At 44.3% G+C, this 21596-nt stretch overlaps 1 protein-coding gene across 1 annotated transcript in view; it reads left to right on the forward strand.

The window, feature by feature from the left end:
* LOC137546384 (EF-hand calcium-binding domain-containing protein 6-like) overlaps nucleotides 1-21596 on the forward strand; it is a 147987-nt gene that overhangs the window by 106073 nt on the left and 20318 nt on the right. Inside the window, exons 14-16 of the mRNA XM_068268771.1 lie at nucleotides 12306-12399; nucleotides 20085-20209; nucleotides 21345-21588. Coding sequence (XP_068124872.1) covers nucleotides 12306-12399; nucleotides 20085-20209; nucleotides 21345-21588 — 463 coding nt within the window. The remainder of the gene's footprint in view (nucleotides 1-12305; nucleotides 12400-20084; nucleotides 20210-21344; nucleotides 21589-21596) is intronic.

Here is a 21596-nt window from a genome sequence, read left to right on the forward strand (position 1 = left end):
CCTATTTATACCTGGTGGACCTCAGGGGTTAGTATTGAATATCTAATCATGTAAATATATCCAGCTATCCACCTTTTATTGTATTTTTGAGGACAGTTCTTGTGGATTGTAATTTTATATAATGATAAGCTGGTGGGAATCAGGGCCGGATTTGTACTCTTTACCACCCAAGGCCACTGTCACCCCTTCAGTATAGGTAGCGTACTTCCCTCTAGTATAGGTTGCCAGATGGCTCCCTTAATCCCTACCCCCCCCCCCCCCCCCCATTTAGTATAGGTAGCCAGCTCCTTTTCACACCACTGCAGCCATCACTGTCACTCATTTCTCCGCTCATCTCCAGTGCAGAATTTTCCTCTTCCTTTCCATCTCCAGTCCGTAGCCGCCACCCACAATGCAGACGTGCACAGAGAGCGAGGTGGCTGCTGCACAGGTGGCTAGCAGCAGAGTACGGCGGTCAGGCATTCGCCTAATCTCCCTGCATTGCAGCATTTGCAAGTTTGCAAATGCTGCACCAGTTTAGCCTGCTGCTTTGGTGCCCTTGTTCCTGTGGTGCCCTAGGCCATGGCCTAGGTGGCCTTGGCCTAAATCCGGCCCTGGTGGGAATACATTTTGTGCTAAAAGTCTATGAAATTGCAGCCAACCTCCAGTTTTTAGTAAAAACTTTCAAACTACTATCCAATATTTCAGCGCAGATATAAATTCTGTCACCACACCGGAAAATGGAAAAATGTAACCACATTATAAGGTCTATATAAGTCTCAGAACAGATAAGCATTAATGCTCCTCTCCTTCCTTTTCAGTTCCCACCTTGATAATGACAAGTTTAAAGTGGTGTGAAACTCAGCATTTCTTCTATGCTCTAAAACATTATTTATAGCAAAAGAAGCACTACCAGAAAAAACACTAGTAGCAGAACAGCATTCAAACAGTTAAACGCAGCACTTTCTTCTGCAGTGGGAAGCTTGAGGAAGTGATTACAATAGTAGCAGATAAGAAAACAACAAGATAATAGAAACACTGCTAACAGTGTCTTGGCTGAATACAAGCCAAAAGTGTATGCAGGAGAAGACACAATCTCACTGGATACATTGTAATAAATAAATACAGCAGCTATGCAATAAATTACAAAGGCAGCTTTCAGTGCAGATAAACTGTACTTTGGGAACTTGTAATTTGCAAACAGACAATAATACTGTGCATAAAAGCAAATATGATAACTGCATGGGTAATAAAATGTAGGACATTTTTTTTTCACTGAATGTTATGTCAGCTTTTTATCCCACTTTAAGGTCTGTACACACGCTAGGTTAAAGTTGCCGCAAAGACATGAGATACGTGCAAATTACATTACCCCCAGAGCACTACCCAACTACCCCCAGGGGTACTCATGCCATGTGTTGAAAACCTAGGTCCTAGAGGACAATGTGGTACTGTACTAGTTAATAACTGACATCGATGTTACTCTTTTTCCTAACTGCTGTTACCGGTATATGCCAGTTTATGCCTGGAAGCATGGCATGATGTTTAGCTTTCTTATTCCGTTAAAGCTTTTATGCACATAGCAAAGACATTTTGAAAAAGTGATTTTCTGACGACAGTGGCACAGGGGTCATCCTTGCTGTTTGTGTCCCATCCCCCCGATATGTCTTTACACATGTCCTAACGCCCCTTTTCCACGCAGCATATTTACTCTTTTTATAAAGGAGAATAGAAGTAAATAGCTGACATGGGCTTTTCTCAGAGTGATGGACAGCCGCTGTTTGAAGAGCTGCTGTTAGGTTTAAATAAAACAAACAGCGGCTTATGGGGCGGTCTAATGTCACCCATGACAGGTGAGCCCATTTCTCCTGAAAATATTCCTTGCTGCGAGATTTCTTCATTTTCCTAAATTCATATGTAAGCAGGGGAGAGAGAGAGACATGCTTTGCGGGGCAATTAAATCATCTTCTTGCCAGACCCCCAGAAGTAACCTTTGTGTGGTCTGCCTCTCTGACAGCCATCAATTGCAGAGGTTGTCAGGGATGTGTTCTTTTCTAAATGGCACAAGATGTGTGTGGGAACTTGCAGGAAGCAAATCCAGTCTTAGGTCCAGATTTTTTTGTTCTTTCTATACATGGAGGAGAAAAGTGACGCTATAGATGCTACTAAAGTTAGTCCTGCTCAAGCTTGGCCGGGACAATAGAACAGTGTTGTTTGTGGGATGCATCCCTGACTTATATATTCTTCCCATGTCAGTATAATCACTACTGGGAGGTAGCTCGATTAAGGATTACCATATCATTAATAGTATCCATGACTTTTGTTCAAAGGCTACTTGTGTAATGTTGCCTTGTGGATGAAGCACTTTAATCCTCTCAGCCGCAGCTGTAGAAAGGGGTCTTCCTTAGAGCTCCCCACACTGACTTTCTCCGTCCCCTTGGATCACTTGTTAAAAAACAGACAGAATCAACCGTCAGCTGAAAGACAGAATAAAAAAAAAAGAAACAATCCTTCTACATTTCCACATTCATCCCGCAGCTTCAATCCCTGCCAATGTCTTCCATTCTTCTGCCTTCTCTCTAATAACCAGCTCACCACTCGGATGGTGGCCAGATTAGGCCAAGAACAATGCCATTTTAAATGTAAAGTTTGCATCTCATTTTTATGTCTTCTTTCTTTTAACCTTGCATGAAAAGAAAGGCGTAATTTTCCTAATGTGTCAGTGCAGCCCTCACAGTGCTGAGCCTGAGATTGGACAGCCTCAGATACTCTGGCAAAGTGGCAATGTCTTATGGGCCTGGCTTCTACTTCAGAGGTGAAGGCTTCACCTGAGTCATTATGTAATAGCAAGAAGTGTTGAATCAGTGATTCAAAGCTTCTTGCTTTTACTGATGGCTAAAATGGTACAATACTCTACTAATACTACTAATCAGGCCCAGATTTACATCGGTGGAGCCTATAGGCACAGATGTCCTGGCACCTTAGACTTCGCTCTCCATGAACCTACACCTGCCGAACCGCACCACAAGTGTGCTGGCTGCACCATCTGTTATTTCCCATAGGTAGCTACAGATGCCCCCTTGTATTACTGTAGGTAGCCATAGCTATCCTCAGTATTAAATAGCTAGAGGTGCCCCCAAGTATTAGGTAGCCATAGCTATCCTCAGTATTAAGTAGCTAGAGGTACCCCCAAGTATTAGGTAGCCATAGCTATCCTCAGTATTAAGTAGCTAGAGGTTCCCCCAAGTATTAGGTAGCCATAGCTATCCTCAGAATTAAGTAGCTAGAGGTTCCCCCAAGTATTAGGTAGCTAGATGTGCCCCTGAATGAAGGGAGATCTCGTGAATGGAATGCCGAAACTGGGCTGAGTAACCTCTCATTTACACTCTCATCAGGACTCTGCATAGGGAAGGAGCGAGAGAAGCACTTGGGGAGGGAAGTGAGCTACCTTTCTATCATCAGGCGCCTGTAGGCGCATGCCTACAGTGCCTTATGGTAAATCAGGCCCTGCTAATAATCTGAGGAACAGAAAACGCATTATTCCCTGTTGGGTGTATGGCAATGGTGATATTTTACTGAGATTTGATGATATAACTCCAAATCAACTCTAGTTCTTTGCTGTAGCTCTGACAGGTCTATTTATTTGATTGTTATTGGCAGCCATTAGCGTTCCAATATTGGATGCAGAGATTGCTGCTGCACCAGGGCCCTTGGGCTAGAGGGACTCCAAGGCACCCCACCTCAAATGCAGTATTAGCTCTTTATTGGTCCTGTTCTGGTATTAAATATTGATCACTTCTATAAATTCTTTGAATAGTGTAATCATTAACAAACTGTTTCTCTCCTCTGCTTACACCTCTCAAGAGTGCTTGGGGGCCCAATGGAAAACTTGCACTGGGGCCCAAAGCTCCATAGCTACGCTAGAGTTGACAGCTTTCATCTATGTTTTTAGAAGTCATTAGAGAAAAAGGTGCCCAATTTGGGTACTTAGCTAGGTATTGGGAATCCTCAGGATAATGTAGAAGCTTCCGCCATCCTACTCCTCCTTGCTGTTCCGCCAATGTACTATCCACAAAACCGCCGACAAGCCATTGTCGATGGCTTACACATGCGCAGTGGTATGGACCTGCAGGGGCTTTGGCAGGAAAAGCTGAGCCTGATCGGGTCTGTGCTACTGCGCATGTGTATGCGGTAGCATGGACCCGATCAGGTACTATGGGCTCAATCATTCTGAAGATTGCTAAGCCACGCTGTATTCTGGAAAGTGAAGAATGGCCACATACACCACTCCTAATCAAAGCTGGGATTTACCTGGATTGCCAATCAACCCAATTACCATGAGGGTGGATGCAGGGACATGACATGGCTGGTGGGGAAGGAGGATGTTGCACAGCAGGCTCTTTTAGTCTGCATATAAGAGCCTGTCCATCATTGCTGAACTACAAGCAGCAGCAGGCAGGTATTCAAGGTCTTTTTTTTTTTAAACCCTTAGTTCAGCCTACTCTTTTTAATGTATGTGATAGTAAATTTGCATTAAGATTTTGCACATTGCCCTTTTTGTTATATCAAATGCACCTGCCTAACTACATCCTGTAGCTCTTTATTGCAAGTAAAGTGGGAGTTCATTCCCCAGCACAGAGATCACCTAACCAGACCCCTCCTCACCTCTGGGTGTTTCAAGCCCTACTTCATAGAACCACATTAATCCATGCCATGCACTGATGAGGATCAAACAATCCGAAACAGTCTGTATGTATGTTGGATTATTATGGCTCTGTACAAATTAACAAGCTGACACATCATTGCATTTCAGCGGTTCTGGAGGTGTGTTTAGCTTCTAAGGGTAACAATGGTTAATTTGCATATATTCAGCAGTGATGCCCTGAGAGACATCTCTAGCTCACTCCAACCTGAATTATCGCAAATTCTTTCTGTTTTAAAGGGAACCAGAGAGGAATGGAGCCTGGAAATAGAAAGAGCTTTTATACATACCTGGGGCTTCTTCCAGCCCCATAAGCCTGGATCGCTCCCACGCCGCCATCATCCGCTTCCTGGAACCGCCGGTACCGGGCCCGTCACTTCCGGCGGACGCGGCCAATTTTCCGCATCACAGGGGCTCCCTCCATACACGTACGCATGCGGCTGCGCAGTAGACAGCCTCATGCGTACTTGTATAGAGGGAGCTCCGTGTGATGCAGAGAATCAGCCGCGTCCACCGGCCGACTGGCCGACTCGCGGCATTGACGGGACCCAGTACCGGCGGATCCAGGCAGCAGAGGACGGCGGCGTGGGAGCGATCCGTGCGTATGGGGCTGGAGGAAGCCCCAGGTATGTATAAAACCTTTTTTTTATCCTCTCTGGTTCCCTTTAAAAAAGCAAACTTTGCGGTTCCACTACTGCTGAGATAGAATAAATCTCTGTGCCCAGCAGCACTACAACTGCAGTTCAGCATTCCATCCCTGCTCAGTATGTAATGAAGCATTTAACTCTTTCCATGATTATAAAAGTAAGAGCCATTTAATCATTTTTTATAAAAACATTAGGGAGGCTGTGGGGCAGTTAAATGCTTTAATACACACTCAGCAGTGAATAACTAGGGTAGAACTGATGATGATATTCTGCAGAGCTGTAGTGCTATAATGCTGACCACAAAGACTAAAGGTGGCCACTAATGGTACAATTTCTAGCGAGAAATCGTTAGAGCGATCAGAAATTCTTATTGGATTGGTTGTAAATAATCTCAATTGATGGGCACAATCGATTACGAATGATTAAAAAAACAATCCAATTTGATTTTTGTTGAACCAAAATTTTGATTATCTTGTTGGTTGTGAAAGATAAGAAGCAAAGATTGGTTCGTTGGTGGTGTAGTGAGCGATTTCATTTCTGATCAGAATTATCTGGTTGCTCAGTCGATTTTTTGCTAGAAATTGGATTGTTTGTGGCCACCTTCATTCTCTCTCAGCAGCATGAGAAGGAGGTTAGGAGGGTCAGGTGACCAACTCTGCCTGACTACCCTACGTGAGTTATAATGGGATAGGAGGATGCATTTGGACATCTCAATGACTGATGTTCAGTCTAACCAAGCTACGTCTGCGTTCACAGAGGAAGACAGGTATGCAAACCCATGCAGCCAGGTAACAAACAATAAAGCATGCAAAATAAATTATGTGCAATGCAGAAAAAAATTATTTATTGAAAATGACTATATTATCCTTACAATAGGCATAAAAAAAGCATGAGATTAAATCAGGGGCTCAGTTTACATGAGTAAGAGTGAGAGACGGAGGGGGAGACAGGCTTTAAAGCAAGATAGTCACAAATCTGGGCAATAAAGTGTAATTATATAATTGAAAAAAATAAATCGCCAAGGTGTTCTCCTGTGAAAAGTCTCATTACTTTCAGATTTCTAGAGGATGAATAAATAGCAGTAAAATCCATGTGAAAGTAAAGTGAGTTCAGCCCCAGAGCTCCCCTATTGGTCAGCGTGGCCACCATGGTGCTGAGAATCCTTAAAGAGGCTTTGGGGTTGGAAGAAATGAGCTCAAGGCAATTTGCAGGTTTTGTGAACATTGAGGCATTTTACATCTATTGTTTTCATTTGCATTCCCTACCTTTTTTGCTGCATACAGACCACAACCTAAAAAATGACAAATATATGAGTGAGCCACCAACAGGGTCATATTCATAGCTCCACTCCCCGCTCAGTGACGTACTCCCTGCTGGGCAGTAAGTATGTCACTAGGATTCCCATTGGTCCGCGCATGCGCGCCGCAATGCACCGAGCCCCGTCATTTACACTAGATGCGTCGCCTATAGACTTCCATTACCCCAAGCTACGTGCGTTAAGTGTGGTGCTGATGGTAATGTGCTGTTGCCCTTGCGTCAGATCAGATACTTTCGGCGCACTGCAAGGGACCATAATAAGTGTGGAAGTCTCCATAGCCTTTCATTGCTTTTGCTGCCCCTCGTGGCAAAATAGGGTAATGCAAAGCAGGTTTACCCTGCTAGTACCGGTAGTAAAAGGGGCCTAATTCATCAGCCAGAATGTGTGGAATCACTGATCATTTTCTCATACAGTTTTCACTCCAGGAAACCTCTGATATTGTATTTTATCATCATAAGTTCAATATGTGATAGATATAGTCTAAAAAAGGGATACTTAAAAAAAAAGCAATTTCATATTAGTTTAAGGTGGACCTGAACTCTTACACAGGACAGAAGGAAAACAGAGAGAAATGCACCCTCTATGTATTTAGAGAGTTTAGTCTACCTAATTCCCCTCATATGTTACTAATCACAAGTTGTAATATGATCACTCAGCTGTGTCAGCTGACTGCGACGGCTGAGTAGCTAATTGGTAAACACAGGATGTTAATAATATGTCTGCTTCCATGAAAGCAGGAAGTATACACACTACAGATTTATTGCAGGATTTGTATCAGTTGTAACAAAGAAATGTTCTTCTTTTAAGGGTATTATGCTGTTGCGTATCTTTTAGAGCAGAGAAGAAGTTCTGAATTCAGGTGCGCTTTAAACATTTCTGACTATTGTGCTTCCTTTACATGATAACTATCCATACCAGCATTGGTAACTTATGGAAACAACATGATTATTTTATTTATAAATGCATAAAACAAACACAGCCTAGCTGATTCACAGAACACGTAACTGTTCATTGCATTTTATAACATCACATCTCTGGCATGAGTCGCAGACATCTTGCAGTTTGCATACATGCAGCACAGGATGTGGATTAAGCAGTGTGCCTGTGTGAATAGCAGGACAAAGCTCAGGGAGGAAATCACTGGGGTATCAGTATCAGGCTCATCCTGTGTCCTGGTGAGTTGTTGTGTTGATTGTCCTCCAGGGTCACATTCTACATGGAATCCCCACTGAGATTTGCTTCAAGTCAAAATCAGAATGCTGGCTGCTGGTGTGCTCACTGCCAAAGTCATCTGCAGTCATCTTCTGCTGTCTTCAGGACACACTGGAGAAATGCTGCTGGTTTTTATCATGTCATTTCTAAGTTTTTCATTTGGAAATTAATGTTAAAAGCTCAGAAGGGAATCTGCTGACAAATGGTGGTGGACATTAGAGTTATTGTGCCAAAAATGAAACAAAATCCTAGTCCTGTGGAATTGACTGAAAAAACTGTAAAAAGAAAACAAAAGCCTTTTAGGGTTGTTCACACTATTTCAGAGGCATACGTAATAATAGGTTGCCTGGAAATTTGAGCAACCAGGAAACCACCTAACCCTACACTTAAGGTGCGTACACACATGCGACTATAGTCGTTTGTAACGATCGTTCCCCGATCTTTACCAACGACGATCGTTACAAAAAACGAACCACCGACTATTAAGGCAAACGACGAACGAGCCAAATCGCTACAAAAGAAAGTTCTGTCTCGGCGGATTTTAACCAACGACGATCGTTTGTAAAAGTAGTACATCGTTGGAAACAGTCGTTCGTACTAGGCTTGACATGCGCATTTCACTATTTCTCTGTGAAACTTCTCATTTTTATGCGCAGGTGCAATAGTTGCTTTACGTGATGTAACGTTCATTCTAACGATCAGATCGTTACACACCTTTTAAAACTAACTTTACTTAGGTCGTTCTTTCATCAATTAAAAGTTCGTTCGTCGTTCTCAACGAACGATCGTTGTCGCATGTGTGTACGTAGCATAACCCTACACAAACACTACACTGATCAGAAGCAGGGTGTGAGAGAAGTACTATTTGAGCCTGGATCACTAGTGATTTGATAAAAAAAATACTTAACTGACAAAGGGACAGTTCCCATTTGCTGTTCCACATAGTGACAAGGTGGTGAGCATCCAACATATATGAACTGTCTGGATGAACACATATGGAATACTAGTTTGTGCCTGTTAGGTAGGACCTTGCATAAGTCCCAGTTGAGAAAGTACACCTTTCTGCTTCTAACATCAGCAACATTAGATGTACAGAATGTTAAATGAGAATCGGAAATTCTTCTGTGTGAACTAAGGACTACATGATGTACCGAAATGTATAGTGTAATGTTTTATTATCTTGTAGATAGATAGATGCTATTGGTTACATTATGTTTTTGCATTTTACAGAGCTAATATATTTTTATGTGGAAGTGAAAATGTTGCATTCTTGCCTGTAGCCTGTAGGTGTCCCAATCCAATCCAATCCAATCCAAAAAAGCTTTATTGGAAAGAACAAATACATTTAGCTTTGCCAAAACAAAACATTAGCATTAGCATGGGAGGGGTGGTTGTGGAATTATTGGCATAGAGAGGGAATAGGTGACAGTATAAGGGGTATATAGTCCATATTACATTATTCTTTACTGGATATGACTGTATATCAGAGTTCCTTCTAGATTCTGAGGATTGATAGTCTTGTGTATACAGTATTAGTACTGTAGTCTGAGCCTTCTACTCAACCATTGTTTTACAATCACAGGGTTTCCCTGACTTCAGAGCACAACAGTGATTGGGATATTAGTAGTGATTTTATAGCACATTATGGGACAATTTATAGACAAACACCATGGCCATAATGACAAATGAAAATGGTTGGAAAAAGTTTACTAGATGACGAAGAGCACTATATGCCTTGAACACCTTTTCTATATGTTAGATCACATAGGGATTATTCTAGCATTGTCATAAGCATTGACTTGCTAATTTCCTGGACACTGAACAGCTAATACCCTATTGGCCTCTCAGGCCAACAGTTTTGACTGGTCTCTGGTTTTTGTGCATTTGTTTACTTTATTTCAACGTCCACAAGCTTCATAAATGCCTGTGTTGTGATTGCCTTAAGAATAAGAATGAGTTAAATGGACCAACATTTTAACCCTGGCTCGGAAACCGCCTCCTTTCAGCCTGTCCTCAGCACCTGCAGGATATTTGCACATACATAAATAAATAAATTAACAATGAATAAATAATTTTAATCCCACCACCTTCAAGATTTGATCCTTTGGCACTGGCTGCGCATTTGTCAATTCCTAATTCTTTTTCATACAGTCCTCAGATACTTGCTGTCTGTCAGGCAAATTTGGGGCATTGTTTTCGCTTGATTAGTTCTGTATGACCCAAGGTCGCCCTCAAAATCCACATCACTCATCAGGGCTTGGAAAGGCCTCCATCCTTTTTAAAAGGGATGCAAAGTGCCTGCCATTTCTCCGGACAAAAGCCTGGGAGGTTTGCAGCTTTTGGCCTTCTCAAGGCGTCAGTTTTGCCCAGTGAAGCGGAGATAAAACTCATTAGGGTACACATCAAGTTCCCCGGGACTATACAGTGCTTAATGCCTGCAAAGAATGCTCCCACTGTATATTCTCAGAGCTGCCGGCATTATAATATTACTAAATCTTGTATGAATGTCCTTTCATGTACTATCAGACATGGGCATGCAGGATACATTGGGCTATGAAACCAAAATACATGCTTTATGCAAGACATTTCTAATAAGAAGGTGGGCTCATGCGCCATACTCAATTATTACTGACCATATAGACTTGTATATAATTATTTACTAGGTAAATAATTACTAGGCCTGCCCATTTAAAAGGGGAGCTAGGGCTCAGCCACGACCCCCAGCCCCACCACTTTGCCCATGCCGTAAGCCGCGCCCCCCCTACCTCAAGCTCTCCCCCTACGCCCGTCCTCCTGCTCTCCAACGTCCACCCACATGCCACACATAAGCAGTAGCGCAAACGCATGGACACAGGGACAGGAGAGGACACAGGGATTTTATTATCGAGGATAATCACATTTTTTTTAAATAATTTGTACTTGTTTGGGTTTTTGTGTGCTCAACAAATTACTGGTTGTAAGTATCTGGCCACAGCCAGAGGAAAGTGGTTTAAAGAAAACCTGAACTGACAATTAAAAGTCAAAATAAGCATACACAACTCATACTTACCTTCCATGTAGTCTACTCCTCAGTGTCTTTCTCCTCTCCCGCGTCCTGTTTGTGCACTGTGATCAATGGAATTTTCCATCCTCCATTTTGAAAATGGCCATTACCCATAACAGCTTTCTGGTCAGCACACAGTTAAACTGTAACATCGCCCACTTGAGCCATAGGGAAACATGGACATTACCTGGTACATCAGTTTTGCTCTCAGCTATAACTGACAGCAACTGATATTTTACTGACAGGAACTGACATATTTCAGATCTGACAAAATATTGTCAGAACTGGAAGGGATTATTGTCAGAAGAAAATGGTGAGCTTCTGAAAGGAACTGATGGCAAGGTAACTATGCAATGTTCATTTGAAGTTACCTCATGTGTTTATTTTAAATATTTTTACTCAGTACAGGTTCTCTTTAAGTTAAGCAGTATTCCCGTTATATGTTGACATGAGTTCAAACCACATCAGCTCATTCATAGCCACAGCCCAAAAGGAACTGCTCAGTAAATTTCTTACATAAAAAGGAAATACGTGTTAAAGAGGACCAAAGGTAAGAATGACAGAGCCAACTCCGGGTCACGGAGTTAAATATTTACCTGTCCAGATGTCTTCAGGTTACAAGCAGGGCCGGTTCTCTTTTGAAGCAAGGTGAAACATTTGCATCAGGCGCAGAGATTACAGGGGCAGCATTTTTGTACTGTATGTTTACACTAATTGGATGCAGGCAGAGTATGAGGAAAAGCAAGAGGAGAGCAAGCAAAATTAAGAGGTCATCATTGGGGAAAAGCAGCTTGCTGTGCTGTGTGAGGAGTCTGACAGTGAGTGAGGAGGGGGGAGGCAGGAGAGCAGCAGTGTTTCATTTGACTTACACAGCAGAAGGGAAGAGGTGACACTGCTGTCCTGAACAGTTTGTTTTCTTTAGAAACCTTCGCATACGCTGCTGCGGCCAACCCCCATCTTGGAAGCCACCCATTAGGCAGCAGTTGCCAAGCTGGGAGCGAGCTGTGGCAATACATATAAGGGTGGCCAAAGCATCGGCAGAGATTTTGGAGAAAACTCACCAGGGACCATTTTCGAAAGGCCTGTGTGTGTGTGTGTGTGGGGGGGGGGGGGGGGGCAGTGAGGGGAGCTTAGGATTACCTGGCTGAGGGATGATGCCAGAACAGGTAAGTATTTAACCCTGCATCCCTCCCCACATCCGTCCTCATTAAGACATAGCCTGTCCTGAGTCTGACAGGCTCTGCCATTTTTAACTTAGGTACTCTTTAATTTTGTCAACCGTGTAGTGAAAATCCATGGCTTTGGTAAATATTCAATATACTGTATCATGTTACATCGCTGATATATTGTAATATTATATATTATAATTTAATCATGTTTATATTAATATTTTTCTTTTTATAGACGAGGCGTGCCAAGCCTTTTTGATGAACGCTCTATGGGAGTCTCAGAACTTGAAGAGGAAAGAGTGCAAGGACAGGGAAGAACACCGGAACAAGTAACTAGCCGTTCAGTATTGGTTAATATTTACAATATATCTCAGTGGAAATCATACATTTATTATTGAAAAAAAATCTCCTCTAAAAAAAATAAGGGAGAAAGATGCAATTTGATCAGGTGATTGATTAGTTAGTATGTCTCTGTGGGACTGGTCATGTGACTATCTCACTTTTACTTCCTGGTTTAGCCTAGGAAAGAATCACATCCATCAAATGCTTCATGATGAACTTACACTACAGAATTTCTGTAGAATATCACAAAAAGATCATCTCTACATTTGCACTTTCATCCTTTTATCCTAATCCATGAACATTTTTTTTTCTTTGTTCGATCGGAAAAAGGGTCAGTTGATAAAATAATCAATCAGAGATCCACACACCTAAATCAATATCTGATAGATTTGTGCTGTCAATCAGGAAATAAGTCATGATGCCAGCTATTTTCTCCTCTCCAGAAAGCTGATGATGCGTATATTCGAAAACAATCAACCAATTAAAATAAACCGGTAACTGAAAATAGCCGATTAGGCCCGTTAAATAACGCTAGGTTGCTGCATGCCGGGCCCCCGCACGTGCATGCGCACACACACCCCTGCGTGCACGCCCAAGCACATTCACTGCGCGCCCATGCCTCTTCCAGGTTGCATAATGCATGGCCTTGCACCTGTACAGTGTGACGGTGGCAGACACAGATTAGAGATGTCGCGAACCTCCGTTTTTCGGTTCGCGAACTTCCGCGGAAGGTTCGGTTCGCGCTAACTTTGCGCGAACCGCAATAGACTTCAATGGGGAAGCGAACTTTGAAAAATTGAAACACTTATGCTGGCCAGAAAAGTGATGCAAAACATGTTTCAAGGGCGTACGTACGAAAAGGGCGTCGGGAAAAAAGGGCGCGTGGTATAAACGATAAATGGAAATATCGTTTATAGAAATTTTTGTGTAGAATTTCGTTTATAAATAGTGTTTTAAGAATTTATAAATCACTAAATAATGTGTATGAGATCGGCAATTCTTAAAACGTTAATCTTCCCTGTTTGTAAAGTGAAACTTATATTTTCGTTTATTAAAAACCCTCCCTGTACCTATCCCTAACCCCTAGACCCCCTGTTGGTGCCTAAACCTAAGACCCCCCTGTTGGTGCCTAAACCTAAGACCCCCCTGTTGGTGCCTAAACCTAAGACCCCCCTGTTGGTGCCTAAACCTAAGACCCCCCTGTTGGTGCCTAAACCTAAGTCCCCCCTGTTGGTGCCTAAACCTAAGACCCCCCTGTTGGTGCCTAAACCTAAGACCCCCCTGTTGGTGCCTAAACCTAAGACCCCCCTGTTGGTGCCTAAACCTAAGACCCCCCTGTTGGTGCCTAAACCTAAGACCCCCCAGTTGGTGCCTAAACCTAAGACCCCCCTGTTGGTGCCTAAACCTAAGACCCCCCAGTTGGTGCCTAAACCTAAGACCCCCCTGTTGGTGCCTAAACCTAAAACCCCCTATGGATAATAATGTTTTACAGACATTAATAAATAAAAAATGTAAAGAAAAAAAATGTAAATTATTTTTTTGGGTGGATAATAATGTGTTAGAAATGTTTTAGAAATAGTGATTTATTATCTTCATAAACGTTATTCGTCACGGGCTCATTTTGTAAACTTAAATCATCACAAACATAGTTATAAATCCTTAAAAATCTCCGGGCGCCGTTATAAATCCTTAAAAATCTCCGGCGCCTTATTTTCCCCGTTCAGCGCCCATTAAACGATATTTATAATGGAAGTGAATGGGGCGCCCTTTTTGTCCACTTGTCTCATGCGCCCAAATCTACTGCTTCCGTTTCGCGGGGTCTAACACCTGGAGGGGGGCATGGCGGAGTGGGATAGACGCCAAAAGTCCCGTGGAAAAATCTGGATTTGACGCAAAGCAGCGTTTTAAGGGCAGAAATCACATTGAATGCTAAATTGCAGGCCTAAAGTGCTTTCAAACATCTTGCATGTGTATACATCAATCAGGGAGTTTATTTAGAGTACTGCTTCACATTGACACACCAAACTCAATGTGTAACGCACTGCAAACAGCTGTTTGCGTAGTGACGGCCATGCTGGACTGGTGCGCAACATGGCTAGAGTGCAGGCTGTGGCGGTTTTCCAGGCCATATGGTCGCCGGGCTGTGGTAGCTCAATGATAGAACAACAGTGACTGTCCAGCTGATCAAATTTGGTCTGACCACAATGAAGCAACAACCTTATTATCTTTGGTGTGCCACCCCCACCCGAGACACTCATATAGCCGGTGGTCATTGCTTCATTGTGATACGCAAGCCCCTTCACCGCGGCAAGGTAATGATCACGAAGGGGGATGGGCACATGTACATGCCTTTTGTCTTTTTGTTGCAGCCGCCCGCAGTGCAGCCAGAAAAATTAGGCAGGCATGTACACGCACCAGAAAAATTAGTATAGCGGCCGCTGCTAGCAGCAGCCTTAAAAATTCAGGAATCCGCCTAGAGTCCTGGACCCTGTTGGTGGTGGTGGAGAAGGCAAGCAGCCTGCAGGCAGAGATGCTGTGTGTGGGGACTGACTTAGTCTTCGGTCGGGCAGTAGCCCTCCGGTATCCATGCCTCATTCATTGATAAAGGTGAGGTACTGAACACTTTTGTGACTTAGGCGACTTCTCTTCTCAGTGACAATGCCTCCAGCTGCACTGAAGGTCCTTTCTGACAGGACGCTTGCGGCAGGGCAAGAGAGAAGTTGGATGGCAAATTGGGACAGCTCTGGCCACAGGTTAAGGCTGCGCACCCAGTAGACCAAAGGTTCATCGTCGCTGCTCGCAGTGTCTACATCCACAGTTAAGGCCAGGTAGTCGGCTACCTGCCGGTCCAGGTGTTGGTGGAGGGTGGATATGGAAAGGCTACGGCGAGGCATTGGACTAAAGAATGTCTGCATGTCTGACATCAACATGAGATCGCTGGAGCGTCCTGTCCTTGCCTGCGTGGACATAGGAGGAGGAGGATTACTGCCAGTGGTACCTTTATTGCGTTGTGCTGTCACATCACCCTTAAACTCACTGTAAAGCATCATTGTCAGCTTGTTCTGCAAGTGCTGCATCCTTTCTGCCTTCTGTTGAGTTGGCAACAGGTCCGCCACTTTTTTCCTGTACCGAGGGTCTAGTAGCGTTGCCACCAAGTACAGGTCATTCCCCTTGAGTTTTTTTATACGGGGGTCCCTCAACAGGCTGGACAACATGAAAGAGGCCATCTGCACAAAGTCGGATCCAGACGTACTCTCCATCTCCTCTTGCTCTTCCTGAGTGACGTCACGCAAGTCCTCTTCCTCCCCCCAGCCATGAACAATACCACGGGAACATGGAGCAGCACAAGCCCCCTGTGACGGCTGCTGCGGTTGTTCTTCTGCCGCCTCCTCCTCCACAGAAACACCTTCCTCATCATCCGAGTCTGACTCCTCTTCTTCCTCCTCCTCCCCCCTCTGTGCTTCCGCAGGTGTTGAGGAAACATCTGGTTTGGATGAAAATTGCTCCCATGACTCCTCCTGCCATAACTGTTCTTCTTCACGCTCCTCCACAGCTTTATTCACCACTCTACGCACGGCACGCTCCAGGAAGTAAGCGTAGGGGATCAAGTCGCTGATGGTGCCTTCAGCGCGACTCACCAGGTTAGTCACCTCCTCAAACGGCCGCATGAGCCTGCATGCATTTTGCATCAGTGTCCTGTTGTTGGGCCACAACATCCCCATCTTCCCAGATTGTGTCTTTCTACTGTAATTGTACAGGTACTGGGTGACGGCTTTCTCCTGGTCTAGCAGGCGAGAGAACATGAGCAGGGTGGAATTCCAGTGAGTCGGGCTATCGCATATCAAGCGACTCACCGGCAAGTTGTTTCTCCGCTGAATGTCCGCAAAGCGTGCCATGGCCGTGTAAGACCGCCTGAAATGCCCACACAACTTCCTGGCCTGCTTCAGGATGTCCTCTAAGCCTGGGTACTTTGACACAAATCTTTGCACGACCAGATTCAGCACATGTGCCATGCAGGGTACATGTGTCAGCTTTCCCAAATTCAAAGCGGAAAGGAGATTGCTGCCGTTGTCACACACCACGTTGCCGATCTCCAGCTGGTGCGGGGTCAGCCATTGCTCCACCTCTTTGTTAAGAGCAGCCAGGAGAGCTGGTCCAGTGTGACTCTCCGCTTTGAGGCAAGACATGTCTAAAATGGCGTGACACCGTCGTACCTGGTATGCAGCGTAGGCTCTGGGGAGATGGGGCTGTGTAGCTGGAGAGGAGGAGATGGCAGCACCACTAGAGTTGAACTGCCACTCAGCCAAGGAGGAGGAGGAGGAGGATGACAGTGAAGAGGATGTAGCAGGAGGAGAAGGAGAGGAGGTGGCAGGAGGCCTGCCTGCAAGCCGTGGAGGTGTCACAAGTTGGTCCGCTGCGCAGCCCCGTACTCCCTGCTTGCCATCGGTCACCAGGTTGACCCAATGGGCTGTGTACATAATGTAGCGGCCCTGCCCGTGCTTGGCAGACCAGGCATCCGTGGTCAGGTGGACCCTTAACCCAACGCTCTTCGCAAGAGATGACACCACTTGCCTCTCAACTGCACAGTACAGTTTGGGTATGGCCTTTTTTGAAAAATAATTGCAGCCTGGTATCTTCCACTGCGGTGTCCCAATGGCCACAAATTTACGGAAAGCCTCTGACTCCACCAGCTTGTATGGTAATAACTGGCAAGCTAATAGTTCCCCCACGCCAGCTGTCAGACGCCGGGCAAGAGGGTGACTGGCAGAAATTGGCTTCTTCCGCTCAAAGACTTCCTTCATGGACACCTGGCTGCTGTGGGCAGAGGAGCAGGAACCACTCAAGGGCAGAGGAGGTGTGGAGGAGGGTGGCTGTGAAGGTACAAGTGAGAAAGCGGCTGAAGATGATGCACCTGAAGGAGGAAGAGGAGAAGGAGGGTGGCTTGTCTTTTGGGTGCTGCTTTTCCTCAGGTGTTCTTGCCATAGCTGTTTGTGCCTTTTCTCAAGGTGCCTTCGTAAGGCACTGGTTCACTGAACACAAAAGGTAGTTATATGCAGTGAGGTGGGTTCACTGAACACAGAAGGTAGTTATATGCAGTGAGGTGGGTTCACTGAACACAGAAGGTAGTTATATGCAGTGAGGTGGGTTCACTGAACACAAAAGGTAGTTAGATGCAGTGAGGTGGGTTCACTGAACACAAAAGGTAGTTATATGCAGTGAGGTGGGTTCACTGAACACAAAAGGTAGTTAGATGCAGTGAGGTGGGATCACTGAACACAAAAGGTAGTTATATGCAGTGAGGTGGGTTCACTTAACACAAAAGGTAGTTATATGCAGTGAGGTGGGTTCACTGAACACAGAAGGTAGTTATATGCAGTGAGGTGGGTTCACTGAACACAAAAGGTAGGTAGATGCAGTGAGTTCACTCAACACAACAGCTAGGTGGATGCAATGAGGTGGGTTCACTCAACACAAAAGGTAGGTATATGCAGTGAGGTGGGTTCACTGAACACAGAAGGTAGTTATATGCAGTGAGGTGGAATCACTGAACACAAAAGGTAGCTATATGCCAGGGGTAGGGAACCTTGGCTCTCCAGCTGTGATAAAACTACAAATCCCAGAATGCATTTGCCTTTATTAATCATGAGTGTGGCTGTCAGACTCCTGCAATGCATTGTGGGACTTGTAGTTCCTTAACAGCTGGAGAGCCAACGTTCCCTACCCCTGCTATATGCAGTGAGGTGGGTTCACTCAACACAACAGCTAGGTATATGCAGTGAGGTGGGTTCACTGAACACAAAAGGTATATGAAGTGAGGTGGGTTCACTGTACACAAAGGTAGGTATACGCAGTGATGAGGTGGGTTACCTAAACACAACAGGTACTAGGTATATGCAGTACTGGGTATTACAATATGCAGCTCCCTGTCATACACACAGGTAGTCACTGAATGTGCTGGGTTGCTGGCAGTGGCACACACACAGTATGAATTATCAAGGCTGTGTATGCAACACAAGTGTCAGTGGGACACATAGAAGAAAAAAAAAATAGATCACAAGAACAGGATGAGCTCTGAAAAGAGCTGTTGAGGGATGCTATTAAAGCAATAAGATTCAGCCAAGAGCAAGCTAACAAGCCAAGAGCCTAACTAATCTTTCCCTAGGAGAAAGTCTGCAGCAGCTCGCCCTACTCTGTCTATTTGCAGGCACACGAGTGAGTGTAATGGCTGGCGGAGCCTGCCTTATATAAGGGGGGGAGTGGCTCCAGGACCGAGTGCAGCCTGATTGGCTACAATGTGCCTGCTGACTGTGATGTAGAGGGTCAGAGTTGACCCTCATAGAGCATTATGGGGCGAATCGAACTTCCAGGAAAGTTCGCCTTCGTCGGCGAAGGTGAACCACCCGAAGTTCACCTGGAATCGTTCGCTTGCGAACCGTTCGGGCCATCTCTAACACAGATACAGGTGGACGCAGACACTGCGCCTTTATTAGGTGAGATGTACTCCATTCTTTTACAATACACTGAATTTTTCCATCCTGTAGGATCAACAGAATTAAAAAAATGTTTTATCCTCATATAGATTACTTGTCATTGAATAAACAGCCACAACTGTATAAGATTCACCCTTTGCTTTAAACCCCTTGTGCTTCATGGTAAAAATTTACCCTTGAAGCGTTACCTGGATGCTCCAACAATAATCAACTATCATTTTGTACATTCCATCTACCCTGATATCATCCTTCCATGACCTTCAAATCTTGGTGGAATCATTTGCCTTGCTACCCACTGGCTGCACTGAGGTTTTACGGGAACTTAGAAAGATGGTTATGCAGAAAATGCACCTTGATGCTCATATTGCAACCAAGAGTGGATAATATCTTTGGAATTATTTGCTTGTGTGTTTCCTAGAAAGTCCCCGACAATGGCTTTAAATGATATCCAAGCATTAATTTCAACTTCTGACATTGTCCTAATAAAATGTTTTTCTTTGATAAGCTGCTGAATCTGTGGACCATCAAAGACTTCAGCCTTTACTTCTTGTAAACGACAGGCTAGGAAATGCCAATGTGAGGTACCTCAGTTCAGTGGCGTATCTAGGTAAGACAGCGCCCATGGCAAATACTAAAATTGCGCTCCCCCCCCCCACACACACACACACACTCTGCTGGATGATTGTTACACCCTTGGACTCAGGAATGCTGTCAGCAGCACTGCACCGCCCCCCTGTTGTTTGAAGAGGGAAGTTGCCTGGGGCCCGTGCCATGCCTGCACCCTTCCAGATACGCATCTGCCTCAGTTGGCAAAGCTTTAATGCACTGCTTCATCAGACCCAGTTTCCTGTGTAGAGGTGGGAATATAATAGTTTTTTGATCAACAAGTGGCTCATGCAGTATGTTTGGGTCTACATTTGTGGGCAATGTTTTGGATCACTGTCCTTGTGTGTAAATTAATAGCCTACACAAATCCACCCTACTATTAGTGGTAGAGAAAAAAACCTGACAAGATAGAAGAAAACTAACTGCAGTTCAAGAATCAGCATACCTAGTTTAGGGTAAATAAGCATAAAATTGAAGTTGGCCAAAAAATGTATTTAAAATTGTTCCCCGGTGTTGTCAGTTGTATTATGGGTACCTTAGGAGCAGCTGTATAATACAATCTATCCTTTTTCAAGCTATTCAGAAATATTAAGAGTCACATCCACAAGAACTATGCAGCAGTGGAGAAAGCATTTGAAGAATTGGATGAAATGAATTCAAGACGGCTCACACAGGAGACTATGTACTTCTTGTTAAAACGGTATGTATGTATCTGTGTGTAACTAGATGTAGTTACCTGTACATAATAAAACATACAGAGTGAAAAAAAAACCACTTCTCACAGCTGATAAACAAAGAGATTTTCAGACAACCCCATATCTATGTTTTGGGGTGCCCATGAGGTGCAGTGTTCATGGTGCTATTTAATTGCAATTAAATATAGAATAGAATAAAATAGAGCAATTAAATAAGCACCCCAGCCACTGCTTAAGTGGACAGGGTTCTTCCTATAACCCTTTACACATCGTGTGTAGTGTAAAAGTAAGTGACAATAAAAAGGATATTGTAGTGTTGTATCCTCTCTAAGTGGCTAGAAGTCTTTCAGCAGAATGATCTGAGGGCTGCAGGAGAGTGCAGAGAAGAGATTACTCCTGCATGGGAATCAGATGAGTTATTACACAGACACACCATGCTGATCTGCAGGTCTGCAATGTAACTGAAGAGAGGCAGCGCGACTTCGTGGGGCTTGCTTCCTTATCACAGCTGCGTGGCAGAGCCACTGTCAGACTCGGCGCTGATCTGCAGATCTGAGGGGGAGTGCGGACCCTGAAGGGGGCGAGGGGGAAGAAGTTCAGGCCTTCTCCAAATTAGCTAAGTTTGTGGGTGATGCTCTGGTTAATTGGGGAAGGGGGGGGAGGGGGCAGTAATGCCCAGAGATTTTGATGGCAGCCCTGATAGTTGTGTGTTTGCACTCTATGCAGGTGCCTACAGTGGAACTTTTATTTGAATAAACTCAGGCTGTTCTGGATTTATTTAAAAGAAAGAAAACCTTTTGCTCTGAATGCTGCTTGAAGTTGTATACAATCACATAACTATTGATTCACATATCTCTCAGCAACTCTTGGTCTGATACATTATCAACCAGATGAGGGAGACTAGTCTTAACCACTTTCTAGCAGGCAAGTTTAATCCATGTAGTCCAGGTCTTCAGGAACACCTATGATATCCGTACTGTACTGGAAATGCTTGTAGATCTCCAAAGATGCCTCTCATTGTGTCAGACTCAGAGCAGCAATCAGCCCTTAATATACTGTAGACCAGCTTGAATTATGTCATTGATGGCTCATTGGTGAGATCATGTAACTTACTATTTTTTGTTGTTTTTTTTTACATAGTTTTGACATTCAGCCTGGAGTCACACGAGGAGAGATCCGCAGGCTATGGAACACCTTTATCACAAACCAGGATAAAACACTGGACTATCTGCAGTTTGTCAGACACTTTGGCTACTCACCAAAATCTGCATGTTATCCCAATGCAAAGATCAGCCCTCCAAAGAAAGGCGATGGCAATTTCCTGGTTCGATCCAACAAGCTGAACTGTGACTCCGACATTCTTATAGACAATGTCCGTGCAAAGGTAATGAT

The sequence above is a fragment of the Hyperolius riggenbachi genome, chromosome 1 (assembly GCF_040937935.1).
Source record: "Hyperolius riggenbachi isolate aHypRig1 chromosome 1, aHypRig1.pri, whole genome shotgun sequence".
In the NCBI taxonomy this organism is placed as follows: Eukaryota; Metazoa; Chordata; class Amphibia; order Anura; family Hyperoliidae; genus Hyperolius; species Hyperolius riggenbachi.